The 16,995-nt window shown below is 45.9% G+C and overlaps 1 protein-coding gene across 1 annotated transcript in view; it reads right to left on the bottom strand.

Annotated features, from left to right (window-relative positions):
* The window catches only part of GRB10 (growth factor receptor bound protein 10), a 582,611-nt gene that overhangs the window by 81,649 nt on the left and 483,967 nt on the right, over positions 1-16,995 (bottom strand). Inside the window, exons 10-12 of the mRNA XM_086964958.1 lie at positions 12,136-12,246; positions 11,531-11,626; positions 10,921-10,998 (exon numbers count right to left, since the gene is read on the bottom strand). Coding sequence (XP_086821084.1) covers positions 10,921-10,998; positions 11,531-11,626; positions 12,136-12,246 — 285 coding nt within the window. The remainder of the gene's footprint in view (positions 1-10,920; positions 10,999-11,530; positions 11,627-12,135; positions 12,247-16,995) is intronic.

Below are 16,995 nucleotides of genomic sequence, written 5' to 3'. Positions count from 1 at the left end.
GTTTAGTCCCTCAACAATTATTCAGGGACCATGCAGGGACAATGTAGCCCCCAGAAATACAGAAGGTCTCTCTTTTGAAGTTAGAGCCTTATGCCTCAATGAACTGCATACAATGCATGCCTGAATAGGAAGGGATACATACGTTTAGCCCAGAGAAAGTTCACAGACCCAAATGGGCTCATTGTGAGCACCAAAACATGTTGACAAAAATCAGGGATCCCCAATGCAAGTAGACCCATTACCCCCTTTGAGAATTGGCTGTTCCTTAAATCAGACGACAAGAAACTAATTTCTGAAATATACCGCTTCCTAACAAAATCACCACACACACAAAAGATGCCTGGTTAACGGAGGGGAGAGGCAAAACTTGGACACAACCTCTCCAACAAAGAATGGGGAGGCATTCTATAGGACCCATTGCACTGCATTCAACATGGGTCACACCAAAACGACCTATAAAATTAGCTCATATTGGTATTATACCACAACACACTGTGATGGGCAGTGCTGGAGAGGCTGTGGTAACCCTGGGACGCTAATACACCTGTGGAACTGCCCCAAGCTCACAAGATTTTGAGAGTTCGTTCTAAATGACGGATTGCGCCTGGACGACAGATCCCACGATTCCCTCAATACATTCTCCTGGGGCTTCCCAACGCTCTCACGTATTCGCTCTGGTCCGTCAGGGGGCGACAGATAGCTATGGCCCTTAATGCCGCACACAGGATACTCTTGACAAATCGGGACCATAGACAATGGCTCCACCAACTTTGGACATTATTAGGGATGGAACAACTGTCGATGTCTGCTAATGCGGACCCACAACCTATGAAAAAATATGGTCCCCATTCATCAATATCCAGTCTAAAGAATTCAGAGAATCGTCTTGCCCGGCATAACTGTGTATTCTTTAAATTAGTGCCGCCCGAACGGGAAGAAGTCACAACACCACAGCACTGTCCCCCTGAAACATGGTCTCCCTAACAAATGCACACACTTGGACGGGCACGGTCGGAAGGAGAGAGGGTGGGGCTTTTTTATTAATTATGAATGTTACTTTATGTTAATTCATTTTGTTCTCCTGAGCCATCGATGCTAAGCCTCCATAGTGCACAGCAAAACTGTGGCATGATAGTTATCATCTTAAACAGGATATTTTCAGTACTTATAGCGCATTTTGCCCTCAGGTTTGTCTGCTCCACGTGGCCGTCCTAATTTGGGTTGTAGGCGACAGGCTGTGTACTCTTCCTTTAAGCAGAGGTCCCCTCTTTAACGTTCCATGTTCTGTCTGATATTTTTCATGCGGTTGCTGAAGCCGGTTTGAAAGGGGTTGTAGTCGACTTGATGTGGAAATGATCTGCTTTATTCTTTAACAAAAAAGATTTAATCTTAAAAATCAAAAGTGATTGAGAGAATAATGCTTAATTGGAAGCCTGTACTTATTTTTAATAAACCATAAATAGTAGTTCTGAATGAGTATACCTTGAGGTTATTTTAAAATCTTTACTCGAACTGGATCCCTGCTTTATTCAGATAGATATTTTATATAGGAACTGAATTTCGTGGTCAGGTCCACCTTGATGGTATTACCCTATCAGGGTGTGCATAGGCGCAGACGATGAAGCATGCCACTATTTAGTGGGTGAGGAGTCTACTCCAAAATATCTTGATTTTGGAAAAGGAGCTCTACATTTTAATCACCAGTTTAGTTTATTCCTCTTTCATACACATTTCTTTATTATGTCTTGTAAGTCTATTCTATATCCTATCTTTAGACGTCTTTAGGGGTAGACACTGAACAGATACTATTTTCCTAACAGATGACTACGGGCATTTTAAGATTAGGTCCTGTACAGAATTGCCATCAGTCTGCATGCATTAGCCTTAGGTTCCCTGAATAAAGTATATTAAAAAGCTAGAAATTCTCTAAAGAAAGTGTTAAATTGACAGTGCAATAAAACGTTATACAGGTTATATACCTCTCCAGGAATGCAGTGAATTATTCTTAGTGGACATCTGTCTAAAATGTGGTGTTGTCTCAGCAGGAGGGGCCAAGTGGGTATGTCAGGACTGCAGGCTGGGTACCTTTCAAAGTGGTGGAGCATTTTTATCAACCTCCAACAGTAAACGGAGCAAAGCAGAAAACCCCAATTTATTCAAAAAGTGATGCTGGGGTTATTACTCCTGCATGGCCTGGCATCCCCTGAGAAATCTTTGCAAATGAAGTGGAGCCAAATGCTTCATTTCTAGCACATCTTTCATGAAAGTCGGCAAAAAACCCATAGACCCGGGGGGGCGTGGCTAGCAGCCGAGCATGGCGGCAGCCTAGAAGACTAGCTCTGAGAGAGAGGCGGCCTCTCCTGAAATCTGTACACTAATCCGTGGCTAATTTCGAACTCTGAAGGAGGGACCAGAGGCCTAGGACCGGGCGGTACTGGCGGCAGGAACTCGGTACAAATCCGAGACCGGACGGCAGAGCTACAGCAGAGTGTTCCAGCGGCCCAGAAGCTGATCGGAGACCATGGACTCCACTGACCGGAGAAGCCGACCGGAAGTGCCACCAAGCCGGTAAGGAAGAGCCGGAAGTGCACGGTGACCGGAAAGTGGAGATCGCGGCGATCCGCAAGATTGCGGTATTTGGGCACCAGCGCACATAACTGAGGCGACCCTGGACGAAGCAGAGAAGTGACACGGCAGGCAGCGAACAGTTAGCGGTGAAACCGCGGAGATAGCCGCCGCCAACACTTCAGAAAGAAGCGTAATACGGCCAGAAAGTCAAGTGCCGACACAGGAGGGCGACTGAGCGAGGCCGGAATCCGCGAAGGCGGCGAACGGACTCAACGAGATCTCCCCCTCCCTCCCCCCTGGACCTGGTTGAGTGGCAGGCGGAGTCCCGTGGCATTTACGGCTCGGAAAACGGGCGCGAACCTGGGGACGGTGGTCACCGGCGCGCGTTGCTGGGGGTCCTACCGACTAGCCCGAACAGCAATAGCATGGACCCAGTAGGCCAGTGACGTCGGTGGCACATCGGAGCACACAGTGCCGGTAGTTGGAGGAGACCGCGGCGGCGCCACGATACGCCGCTGCCCCGAACAGACAGCGGAGCACCATTTAATACGGCTACGGGGCGCAATCCTGGTAGAGACAGTGACAAGTGGTGCCATCAACAGGAGCGCCTCTGCCCTGCGTCACACTAACCGGGGTAAGGGTGTTGCTACATAGCCGTATGTGCCAAACAAGAAGGACCAGACAAATGAGCGTGAGCGCCTATACTGAGGCACCATAGAGGATTTGAGTGAGACACGTGTAGCGCCAGCATCAACTAAAAACCCGACCTGGATGAACGCAGGAGTGTGGCGAATGAGCCTGAGTGACGGCTAATCGAAAAACACAACTGCTCCCCCTCTCTATACCATCCCTCGAGAATACCAACCGGTACTGGTGAGCGGTAGAAGAATAGCAGGCTCCATGGCAGGTAAAGGCTCCAAAAGTGGCACGACACAAACTCGTATCGAACAGTACGCCTGCGACAAAACTGTCTCTCCCCCAACGGACGGCAGACTAAACGCCACGAGAACGGCAGACGGAGCAGGGGTGAAAAAAGCGACGCTGGACGATGTGATGTGGGCGCTAATGCAGGTACAAACCACGGTGGGCTCCATCTCTACCGAGATAATTCTTATAAGAGCAGATCTCCATAAAATGTCTGAAAAAGTGGGGTCGCTGGAATTGGTCACATAATCATTGGTGGAGGATGTGTCAGAACTACAATTGGCGATGGAGAAAATAACGGCAGAAAATAAGCATTGAAAGAGAAGCCGGACGACCAAGAAGGGCGCTCTCGGAGGAACAACATAAGAATCCTTGGAGTTCCTGAATCTGAAGGTACCAGAGCGACTGATCTCTTCGTGGAAGACATGATTAAGACAAAACTCCAGCCTAGGGGTCTGTCGACCTTCTCGGTCGAGAGGGCGCATAGGGTGCCGGGAGGACGGCCGAAACCAGGAGCAGCTCCAAGGCCCATTCTGTCGAGACTATTTAACTTCCGAGACAGGGATACCATCCTACAGGCGGCGAGGGTATCCCCTCCAGTGAAGATCCAGAACTCCACTCTGGCCTTCTTCCCGGACTATACAGCGGAGGTGGCCCAACGACGGAGGACGTTTTTGGAAGTTAAAAAAGAACGAAGGACAAGAGAGATCCCGTACTCTATGTTGTTCCCAGCTAAACTGCGGGTGGTGGCGGAAAACAAGACATGGTTTTTCCACAATCCAGAAGTAGCCAGAGACTGGCTAGACGGCTGGAGACAGACTTCTCAGCCCCGCCACTCGGGCAGGAACACAAAAGATCAACGTACGGGAGAACGCGCGGACACTCAAGTTTTGGGATCAGAAGAGGCGAGACGCTCACCAGCGAGAGACAGTGTGAACGGGGACTTAGAGACGGAGAAAAAGCAGCCCGGCGGGTACGGAACACTTATCAGTTATGGAACTGCCGCGTAGGCTGCCATGGATACTGGGCTGAGGACCTCCAAGGAGAGTAAGCGAGGTCGCTGACTGCGGAGTGTTCTTCACCCCCCAACGAGAAAGTAACTTTGTGTTTCTATGTGGGATGGGTCAGGCACTCTGCTAAGTTGGGGTGGCGGGCAGTTCAAAGTCCGTGTAGCAGGGGGGCAGGGAGGGGGGGAATTTGGGGGAGAGGGGGGGTAGCAGTGTTTAATTGTTTGAATTGTTGGACTCTTAAAGATTGTGAGAGATACAAAAATAACATGCTGGTGGGTACACGCCGGACACAATGGCAGCAGTCCAAATTGCAAGCAGGCCCGTCACTACAGGCAAGAAATAGCAGCCATACGGATGGGCGAAGGCCGGGAACAACGGCGCCGATACATACGATGACCATGTCCGTCTTTATAAGCAAGCAATGGCACAAGATATACAGACTGATACTATAGAGGGGAGTCCTCACTCGGGGTCGGTAACTCCACTGCAATTGATGTCCTGGAAAGTGCGGGGACTGGGAGACCAGATAAAGAGGGGGTTGGTTTTGCAGGGTATCAGAAGAATAAATCACGATCTGATCCTTCTTCAGGAAACACATCTAGTGGGCACGGCCAGCAACGCACTAGACAGACTAGGTTACCGCATGGTAGTACATTCAGACTTCTCTTCAGGATCCCGGGGGACGGGAATTTTAATGAGGAAGGCATCCCGGTTCATACTACAGACCACTAAAACTGATGATCACGGCCGCTTTGCAGCAGCATGTGGACAATGGGAAGGAAAATCACTTAACGTAGTGTCTGTATACATTCCACCGGCGCTGCATGCGACTGCATTTCCTGGCTTGGGGAAATTCCTGTTGGAACTCCCGGAGGGAGACCTTGTAGTGGGGGGAGACTTTAATGCAGTGGCTCACAATATACAGGATAGATTTCCGGTCCGGACGCAGACTCCTGGCCCGTCCCGCTTCAGTGAATTCATGGAGGCACAGGGGCTACTGGACGTATGGCGACGTCTTAACCCTGAAGGCCAACAATACACCTACTACTCTGCAACCCATAACAGCCTATCCCGTATTGACTACTTCCTTACACTGGGAGAGGGCCACCTTACAATAAATGACATGAAGATTAGGCCCAGGGGTATCTCAGACCATTCTCCTCTAACACTGAGCTTGTCGTGCTCTGAAAGAGCCCGCAAAAGAATCTATCCAATTTACCCAGGGTATCTTAAGGTACCGCACATCCGTAAGGAATTGAAAAAGACGACCCGATACTACTTTACAGAAAATACAGATTCTGTACCATCCCCCATGACCTTATGGGAGGCCTATAAAACAGTGCGATTACGACAATAGCAGGACACAGGCGTATGCAAAAAAGGAACTACTGGATTTAGAGCTAAAACTAGAAACAGCAAACGCAGCCCATATGGCGAACCCAACAGAGGATACACTTCACACGCTTCACCTCTGCCGACTACATGACGACCACCTTAGGCGACGGACAGTTGAGAACATAGAGGCGACAGCGCACAGGGTGTACGATATAGGGGACAAAGCCAGTAAACTCCTGGCCTGGCTAGATAAAAAAAAGAAAGGCTGCAGAAACATATTGCAGTTAAGAGACTCGGAGGGGATGTTACACTTGCGCCCCTCGGAAATAGTAGAAATCCTAGCTGACCACTTCCAAGGGGTATATGCCCCAGAAGTAGAAGTCACGGCGGAAGCAGCAATGTTGGCGCTCCATACTGTGCAAACCGCGACTCTGCCACAGGATGCCGTGGACGAGCTAGAGGCGGACCTAGAAGAGCATTGATTGCCATCTGTATCTCTAGAAGAGATACAGATGGCAATCAATGCTCTTCACACAGTCAAGGCGCTAGGCCCCAACGGGATCCCGATTGAATAGTTTCAGGCTATGGCAGACGTGCTGAGCAAACCCATACTGGCCATGTTTGTGGAGAGTCAAGTTAAAGGAACCTTGCCCCTGGATCAACGGATGGCGACCATTGTGGCCATTCCGAAACCGGGTAAGTTACCCACTGAGTGTGCATCATACCGTCCGATTTCACTTCATGCCGAGGCAAAAATATTGGGCATCATACTGATGCCCCACCTCTCGCACCAGATCCAGTCGGGCTTCATGCCACATAGAAGCATGGCGTTGAACCTTCGACGTGTACACGGAGCACTAGCGCGAGCCCCCTTGCTGACAGGACCGGCAGCCATACTATCATTAGATGCCAGAAGGCGTTCGACATAGTGGAATGGCAGTATCTTCGCAGTACTAACCCATATGGGCTTCGACCCTAGGTTTATTTCCTGGATAAGACTTCTATACACGAATCATGTTGCATACGTAGCAGCAAATGGCCACACCTCCCGAGAAATCCCTCCAGCCAGGGGGACACGGCAAGGTTGCCCGCTCTCCCCCCTACTGTTCGCCTTGGTCCTAGAACCACTAGCCACTGTCATTAGGACTACCCCGTTATTAAGAAGAGTGCACTGGGGAGACAATTGGGAAGATAGAGTTTCCCTATATGCTGATGACATGCTAATCTATCTGTCTGACCCGGAGACCGGCATCCCGGTATTGCTGGCACTATGTGATACACATGGAATAAACTCGGGCTATACGATCAACTGGACAAAATCGGTCATCTATGTATTGAAGGGTCCTACTCCGAACCTTCCTAGCGACTGCCCCTTGACGATAGCAAACACCTCGTTTAAATATCTGGGAGTCTATGTCACTCTAGACGCTGCGGTATTCTACGAGCAGAACTTACTACCGCCACTCACTCGTTGGAAAGCAGACGTGAGACATTGGAAAGCCCTCCCTCTGACGCTGCTGGGGCGAGCGGCACTGTTTAAAATGATGACATTACCACGTCTCCTATATATATTAGAGAACACTCCAATTTTGGTACCGCCTTCTTATTTCCGGAAAGTGCCGGCAGTGGTGACAGGTCTGTTATGGGGAGAGCGCCCAGCCCGGGTAGCGCATATAAAACTCAATCGAGGTTGGTACGACTGGGGGATAGCCCTGCCGAATATACAATTGTATTATTGGGCTTCGCAAATTAAGGTGATAAACCAGTGGATCCACGCCCCACAAGATGACCCGGCATATCTAGCAGACAGAGCGCAACTAGGTACACACAGCCTGCTGGCCCCATTGTATAACCAGGGTCTCATGGCGAAACTAATAGGCCCAACCAAACACACTGTGATGCTCTGGCACAGGGCGCAGACACGACTCAAATGGGGAGGTGTTATAACCAAACTTACACCTTTGTGGGACACTAAACGGCTAGGCTGCCTGAGATTTAGGAAGGGATTTACCCAATGGGATAACATTGGAATCACCACGGGGGGAGACTTATGGACCAGCAATGGAATGGTCTCTTTCTCACACCTACAACAGCAGTACTTGCTGGGCCCCAATGAAACCTACTGATACATACAAATACGGCATGAATTGATGGCAGCCATTGAGCCAGGGACAAAAATCCCGGAATCCTCACCGCGGGAGGACCGTCTGCTCACTGACTTTATGCAAACGGGCGCCACGTCCCTCACTTACCGAAAATTACTGAATAACCTACCAGACCCTCTGGTTAGACTAGAAGAGAAATGGGAGGATGAGCTGGGTGCTATGGATGAGACAAATTGGAAAGCCGCGCTGGCATCCCCGCGAGAAGCAGGCGTTTCGGCCCGATTTAGACTGGTGCAGTTTAAGATACTGCAAAGGGTCTATTACACCAGAACCACCCTACACAAAATACACAGGGCGGATCACCCGAACTGCCTCAGAGGTTGTGGAGGAGAGGGGACACTACTACACACACTTTGGGAATGCCCGATTATCACTGACTACTGGCGACAAATCATGCGCACCATTTCCCAAACTCTAGAGATATCACTAACACCAGACCCGCGGGTATGCTTGTTGAATGTGTGGGGAAAAAATTATCTGACGTGTCCGGGGCAGCAATGGGTAACTGTTGGGGTTATGGTTGCCAAACGGGACATAGCACAGAAATGGGGAGTGGCAGAGACACCGACTTTAGCACAATGGTGCAGGTCTATTGACAGGCTTATGATGATTGAGCGAGCAGTATACAAAATGAGAGCCAACCCTCGCAAATGGAATAAGATCTGGCAGCCATGGAACAGTTATCGGGGGGACCTGCGCGAACCTCTTCCTGAAGAAGATATTGATAGTTCAGGGGACGAGGAAGAGATGGATGACTGATACACTGGGAGGTCGTTGAGAGGGGTCGGGAGGGGGAATGAGATACGAACATGTCTGATTCACTGTAGGACTTGGGGACAAGAGGGGGTAGGATAGACGCCCGGGGATCCCAACCAGCGTGAGATACTGAATATACATTGATGTCGATGCAAGCAAATATCTAATCTTACGGAGTCTAAAGTTTTGTTAAGATATAAATAAAAGTAGGACGATACAGATTATTCACACATCATAAAAATGCCTTATGTAAATTGTCGACAAATGCTGCCGGACCGGAAGGTTGTCGGCTGAAGAGCTGTGTAACAATGAAGGTGAACTATTATGTCAGTCAGTCAAAATCTTTATTTCGATAAATGAATATCAAAAAAAGGCACGGTACAAAAAGAAACATACAATCATAATTAAGAAACACATTATACAATGGTTAAAAAAGTATACAACTTTAAAAGTAAAAACCACATAGCATGATTTAACTAAAAACAAAGAAACAAGAAATTTTAAAAATCATCACTGTATAAAAACTATTTCATAAAAAGTTAAAAATATATCGTTCCGCCATCCCCTTGAACCTGATATACATTAATAATAATGTTTGACCACTAAAGTGCAAGGTGCAATACTTCATGACAATGTGTCCAATCTCTCTTTCACCATGAGTCCTTTCTTGGTGCGCACCGCACACACCAAGTAATTGGCTACATGAAAGACAGTGCTAAGGTCATTTAACATCTGCAAATAAAGAAGTGCTGGTCTAACTTGCAGAAACACTACCTTTTTTTAACATTGGCACAAGATACTTCCTCTTTTCTGCTAAAAAAATGCCCACAAAACATGGTAAAGTGCATAGTATCTTGGATAGAGAAGCTATCTCAAGAACAAGGAAGAAACTGTCCTAAACTATTATGTGAAAGACAGCTGACCTCCGGGTTGTAAAAAGAATGCAATGTATTTTTGGCAACTGCTAATAAAGTCTTACAACAACAACAACAAAAAAAAACCATAGACCCGATGTCCAATACTCTTGTGTGACAATAAAGCAGGTACATTTCCTAATGGTGCTCATAGATCACAACACACAAAAAACACATGGTAGCAAAACTGAATTATTCAAGGAAATGTGTTTAATTACACCAAACTTACATGGTCAGACCTCAGATAGTGATTATGAAATCACAAAAATACTTCGCAATTTTGATGATTAAATAATACTTCAAGAGTTAAAACATGACAGTTGTTGCAAAACATGCCTTGTGGCACAACAAACATTTTCTGCAATGCTATGTTCACCTTATTAATGAAGTATGGTCTGATTCAATTTTGGTGAAATACTCAATTCACAAAAGGTTTCTGAAAAGTTCAATTTTGCCCAGAGAAAACAACTTTATTTTTTAGTTGTGTCCACACATTCCGTCATTTTGATTAAGTACTCGCATGTACAGATGCCATTTGGTCATTTGTCACCACTGGATACTAAGGATATATCATATGCTAGAGTCTATCGCATCCGTAAACATAGAATTCCCACAGTACACAAAACCATTATAATGGGACAGATGCCACAATGCCTAGCATGCATACAAAATAAAAGACTACTAGATAAGAGGCCTACTTTAGCAAACCTGCTATCCAAAAATTGCTAAAACTATACATGGGGCAAACCCCTTGCAATCACATGTGTGCACCGTTGTCACTTCTAAGGTCTCGAGCAGCCTGTTACAAGCGGCTATAATATGCAGAACACAGTGCTGTACATCCATCAGACTAAGTGATCACTGTAAATCGTGGTGGTCCAGAGTGGGCTGCTATTGGCTGCCGTTGCCCCAGACACAGGCTCAATCTTAAAGACTGACAAGTAACACACATTGTCAATATCCGGCTGCCTTTTCCCCAAATCATATCAGGAATTTTAATTGTTGAATCACTTAGAATAATGTAGCAATTAAAGTGAATAGCAGGATTACGACAGCACATATATGCGTGGCCACCCATGAACAACCACACTCTACAAAAGGCAGGTTAACTATTGATAAATACTGTAGTCATTATTGCACCATCATGAACCACTTTTTGTTAGATAATGGACAGAGGACAGAGCGGATTAACAACAGCCCTATACATTACTGTAGTGTAAGCATAATTATGTTTCCAACCACACTTACCACTGGAGCAGCTGGGTTAACGTGCACATTCTTTTTCTGCTGAGGAATATGGTAGTTTTGGTAAAGAAGCATCCCATACTAGAGGCAAAAAGAAACATTTAGGGGCTTTTCACCCAAAACTATCCACAAACTGAGAATTGTAATCAGAGGTGTGAGGTTCAGTAACTAGAAACATTAATGGAATCACCTGTAAACAATATATTGACATAATGGACAAATAGAAGAAAACAATAGCTGAAACAACGATTTTAAAAGCGTTTTTTTCTCAAGTCAGTCTCCCTAATTTCTATTCACACCCCCCCCCCCCCATCCCACAAGTATGGCATTCAGATGTAATGATCAGAACAATTATAGTGCACACTGCCTAATAAAGGAGCAGAGAATATTATAGAACATTTGTGTTTTGCAGATCACATTCTGAAATCAGACCATGTTTTAAGAGAAACTGCACAATGAAAGAATAAAGCATTGGTTTAATCATGCTACCAAATAGAATCTGATGAGTACTTAAATGCTACAAAGACCAAGTCAGGGACACGGTACAGAAGGACTCCAGTCAACCTCTCAGCTTCCACATGCTCAAAACTCAAGCGGTAAGTGTGTGTTGTACCTTAAGGAGTCTATAAGCAGTCATCCAACAGGTTCTGCTCTGCTCGTCCTCCGCGCACAACAACCTCAACTCCTTGACATTTCTTACTCGGTTAGGCTGTAGAATTTGACAGAAGAGACCACATATATATATATATATTCAAGTCTTTTGGAGAAGCAAGAGCAAAAGAAAACATACAGTAAAATATATCAAGTAGTAAACATTCCATTATAGTAAAAACAATATATATATATTAAGTAGCACAGTATGCAGAAATATTTGTTTAGATGCAGGGGGGATACATTTGTGAGGAGAAGCAATGATGGGAGGTAAACAAGGGGGTGGAAATGGTAATTTATCATGAACAAACAGTGACCGCATGGATTTCAAACATGCAGTGTAGAAATCAGTAGATTACGTTTCTGAACGTTATCAGCCTCAGGCATGACAGAATGGGGCGGCAAATACCATATATGTGCATAACAGACGCCAGTATGTTTGAATTCACTTAGAACAAAACAGTTCATAGTGATCTGCATTTAGGGATATAGGCCTTGGAGTCATCATTGCTTTGTAAAAGCAGGTCATTAGAAAGTGCATGTATCCTTCCTTGGCTTTTAAGTTACCTTTATGCAAAATCCATAGTCTGTCGGAGAACTGTACAGTTTCTTGCAACTTATTAACGAAAATACATTACTGTCCTCTAGGTCAGCAATAACTTGCAAGTGTCTTGGTTCCTGTAGAAAGAAAGATACAATTGTTACATTTAAGGCAACACACCAGAGCATCAGAACTAACAGCTTAATCAAGTTAAGTTAGACCACAAGAACAGCATGCTTTTTGAAAATATTTGCATCCGAAAGATTTTCAAGCGACAACAAAAACTTGTACTTGTTTAATGCTAGTGCAACTGTATAGAAGTAAAATAAGTCAATAAGAAGAAGCATGCAGGATGGTTTCAAAAATGCAATCTTATTTTTCCACGTAAATGTGCCTAGGCCACAGGGCAGAAGACCAGGTTTCTTTCTTTAAAACAGTCCTTTTTGATGCTGGCAAGTTGTACATCATAAGGTGTCCAGTGTTTCAAGAGTGCAGTTCTCACCCGTTGCTGACCCTAGTGTGTAAGTTGGTGGGCTCAGGAGAGTCATGCACTGCTCCAGTCCTTGTATAATGCTGTTGTTGTCCACATCACTGTCAAATTCACCGTAGACACATGCTGCCCCAGCCCTTCATTCAACACCAGGAGGCCATGCCAGCCTCTGAGAATGGGAGGAGAGGACAAGAGAACAAATGTGCATATTTCTGGTGGTCAATCAGTAGAAGTGATCATATTTTGTATTCCCCCATCCCTTGATAAAGAGGCAAACCAGCTTCCTAAAATAAGACCCGGACTCCCCTTCGTGAATTGGGTTTAAGCTACAAGGCTGCACTCAACGGACGTGCATGTGGTACATGGGTCACAATTTATGCAAATGCAGGCAAACGACTTCTAGAAATCAGTTTACAAGCTAGATTTTGCAAAAGAATAAAGCATTACATTTCTTTTCCAAGTTCTGTCGTTCAGGGAGCAGCCGCCATGGCAGGTGTACTTTAATGGTGGACACCTAAACTACTAACGAAAATTTAGCATACCATCAACGTAAAATTCCAACAGCAGAATATATCCTTTTTTACAAAGAAATGATGCGCTTCCTTCTACACAAGTGTCCTGGAGCTCTGAAAAGCATTTGTGCAAACACCAACCCAAGTGGGGAATGGCTTTCTACACGAGAAGCCTGTCCTGGCCTCAGTTCATCCCATAATGTACTCATGCCTCCCAACAGGGAACAAACCAAATGAGCACTTCTTTGCCATTTTCCATAGTTTTCCACGATTGAGCAGAAGACAGAAATTGCCCCTGTGCCACTAAACTTGCTGAGCATTCAAATCCTAATCGGTGTTCAGTGGGTTTCCTAAACACTTAGGCCCCTGTGCCACTGCAACTGCTGCACCATTCAAATCATGAATCAGAATATTATGTACTCTAGGGCACAACTTCTTGCACTACGACCTAAATCCCTGCATAGGAAGTGTGCATCTAGTATAAACTTTACTAACAAGGAGGCTGATCATTGTCGACAGTACCATTTTTGCCCCATTAATGGTCTGGCCTCCTTTTTGAGTCCTTCAGACTGGCCGCAGGGGTTGGGAGGTGCAGAGATGCATACTTACGATTCCCCGATAACCAGTAGACCTTCTGTTCTTAAGGGGGCACTTATTAACGCCCATTTCATGATTAAGCATAAGACAGAAATTGCCTTGACCATTACTACACTTTCTGAACTGTCTCTTTATCACCGAAACCTGGGCTAAGGCTACACTATCCTTAGACATGACCGACCCAGCAGAATGGGTGGCTGCCTAACCCATGTGGCTAGAGTTTCTCAACAGTACCCTCACCCCGCTGGTGGGAGCTTCGGGATTGCTTCTAGAAGCGGCAATCTTGGGCATTAAATCTGGAATCAACTGCAAATTCTCAGGCCTTCTGGTTTATCGTCCTCCGGGGTCCAGGGCAAATTTTCTTGATACATTGGGCAAGACTTTAGAACCTTTTGCTATCATACCACACTATACAATTCTTGGGGATTTCAATTTCCATCTTGAATGTAACCTGGACACCGATTCTGTACACTCTTGACCTCATGAACTCCATGGGCTTTGAGCAAAGTATTCACTCTCCCACGCACAGGGCCGGCCACACTCTGGACGGCATTTTTGTCAACCACAGTAATCTTAGGATCAAGGCTGTCCTACCGCTCAGCTGGGTTGACCATGGGCTGGTTGAGTTTAATGTCACCTTTCCATCTCTCACTAAGGTCACGTCTAATGTACCCCCAAAAAATAGATTAAGTAGAAGAATACATAAGGTCACGGCCACGGATTGGAAGGAGGCCCTGACCTTAACCTCGGCCAGTAGCCCTACGGATGTATGTCGTTACAAAGCGATGTAAAACATCGCAGTACTTTACGGCGCATGTTTTTACAATGCAAGTCGTTACCACGACTTGCGTTGTTGGGGGCTGGATAGTGAATAGTTTAATTTACTATTCCAACTCAGTCCCCGTGGATAGTAGGAAAGGAGTTGGATAGTAAATTAAACTATTTACTATCCTGGAGCGCCCCCCAGCGCAATTCGTTGTTACAACTTGCGTTGTAAAAGTTGCATCGTAAGGGAACTGCGGTGTAGCATCCGCGTTGTAAAGGATGTTCCCCAGCCCTACTGCTTATCCTACAAGGGCAGAGGGTTTCCGTGAATGATTACCAAAGCATTGGACACAGTCACTCCTTTCAAATGCTGTATTATTAAGAGAGCCAACCCCTGAGCCCCGTGGTTCTCAGATGAACTTAGGACTCAGACATCTCTGTTGTAGGCAAGAACGGAGGTGGCGGGCGGCCCCTTGCCTTCAGAAAAAAGTGATAGAGATCCTTAGTGAAGGACTATAAGCATGCCATCTTCCAGACAAAATCCCAATATTTTACTGACCAGATCAGGTCAGCCGATAATTCATGTAGCACGCTCTTCAAAGCCATCAGAGAAATTACTGAAACCCCAGGAGCACCATTCCTGAATCCTACCCAAGACGTCTGTGACGACATAGCCCTCTACTTTCAGGAGAAAGTCTTGAAAATCTTTCACAAGTTCTCCCCTTCTGAGGAAAGCAAGCCTGCCACAGATTGCGCTTTGGCAGCCCTACCTGCTACGCCTAGCTTGGAACTGTTTCCAGCCATCACAGTCTCTCGCACTATGGAACTCCTACTTGGACTCAAGACCGGGCCGCCTATCGATCCTTGTAGCGTTTCCACACATAAACTTGTGCCCGATCTTATAGCTGATTCCCTGTGCAAAGTTTTCAATAACATTCATTTATCCGGACACTATCCAAACATTTGGAAGGAAGCCACGGTCTCACCCCTCTTTAAGAAGCCTAATGCCGACCCCTCAGAACTGATATATTACAGGCCTATTTCCCTTCTCCCAGCCCCTGCCAAAATGCTGGAAAAATGTATTTATATTGAACTTATGAAATTCATTGAAACACACAACATCTTGGATAGCTCCCAGAACAGGTTTTGGGCAGTGCACAGCACTGAATCCACCTTGGTTGCAGCCTCAGATTGTATCTGCATGCAAGTCGATCGGGGCGGATCAGCGGTGTTGTTCCTGCTGGACCTCTCGGCGGCGTGGACACCATTTCCCCAGTTCGCATGTTTCAGCGACTGCAGGATGTTGGTGTCACTGGGAAGGCCTTACAGCTCCTCCACTTTTTTATGCACGACAGAACCAATGTAGTCAGTTTTGGCGGGCTCAAAGCACAGTCTTCCTTGTGGAGTCCCCCAGGGCTCCTCACTTAGCCTCACTCTTTAATCCTTGTGACCCCCTTGGCTTCACTGGTGAGATCTTTCGGCTTCCAGGTCCTCTCCTATGCAGAGGACACACAAATCATTATATCAATGGCTGATGATTGGCAGCTGGTTGCTCAAAGGTTTGATATATGTATGACCAGCATAATACACTGGATGAAGGAAAACCCTCTTAAAATTAATACGGAGAAAACCGAAGTTCTGGTTTTCAGCCCTCAATCTGGTCTGCCGCCTGGTGGCCTGAAATTTGCGGCCATCTTCCTGTCCCAGTGACAACTGCAAAAAACCTAGGAGTATCTTTGATAAGGGCCTGTCTTTCGATGCCCAGGTGAATCGCACAGTTGCACCGGTTCCCATATTCTTAAAATTCTTAAGAAAGTCCTGCCATACATTCCCTTGGCTCTTCATCGGCCCACTATCATTGCCCTAGTCCCCGCTCGGCTTGATTATTGCAATGCATTATACTTCAATGTCCATCAGATAAGGAATCCGTGCCTTGCATTGGATTCTGATCAGGAAGCGCATCACCTTTAAGTCTCTGAATTTGGTGTACAAGTCCATGCATGGTACAGAATCAGCTCACCTTGCAACCTTATTCCACTGGTACACTCCGGGCAGAACCTCGAGGTCCTCCACTCAAATTCCTATCCTAGCCTATGACCCTATAGTCTCAAGGACAAATGAGTAAATAGTTTATATCCAGTAAAGTGTGTGTTCAGAAAAAGACAGAGTTGCATAAAGAATACGTAATGATTGTGTAGCTAAACAAAAAAGCTTTCATAAAAAAGTACCGTTAAACTAACTCAACTCTCCAAAACAAGTTATTAAAGATGTTCCAAATAAAGCATATGCTTTTCACAAAGTCAAAACCAAGCATTGTTAATTTGTGTTAGAATGTGGCTGCCTCTCTCCAATGAAAAAATCTTATACTGTGCTTGACAGTAAATATGTAAATTAAATACAGTGTAAATTGCCGGAGATGACCATGTATTAGGCAACAGACTGAACTGTGTTTTTTTTTTTACTTTGTTTCTAAAAAGGCAGTTTAACCAATTAAATGGACTCTCCAAAGAAGAGGAATTTTG

The sequence above is a fragment of the Lissotriton vulgaris genome, chromosome 4_1, assembly GCF_964263255.1.
Source record: "Lissotriton vulgaris chromosome 4_1, aLisVul1.2, whole genome shotgun sequence".
Classification (NCBI taxonomy): domain Eukaryota; kingdom Metazoa; phylum Chordata; class Amphibia; order Caudata; family Salamandridae; genus Lissotriton; species Lissotriton vulgaris.
This window is presented reverse-complemented; position numbering and strand designations above follow the sequence as displayed.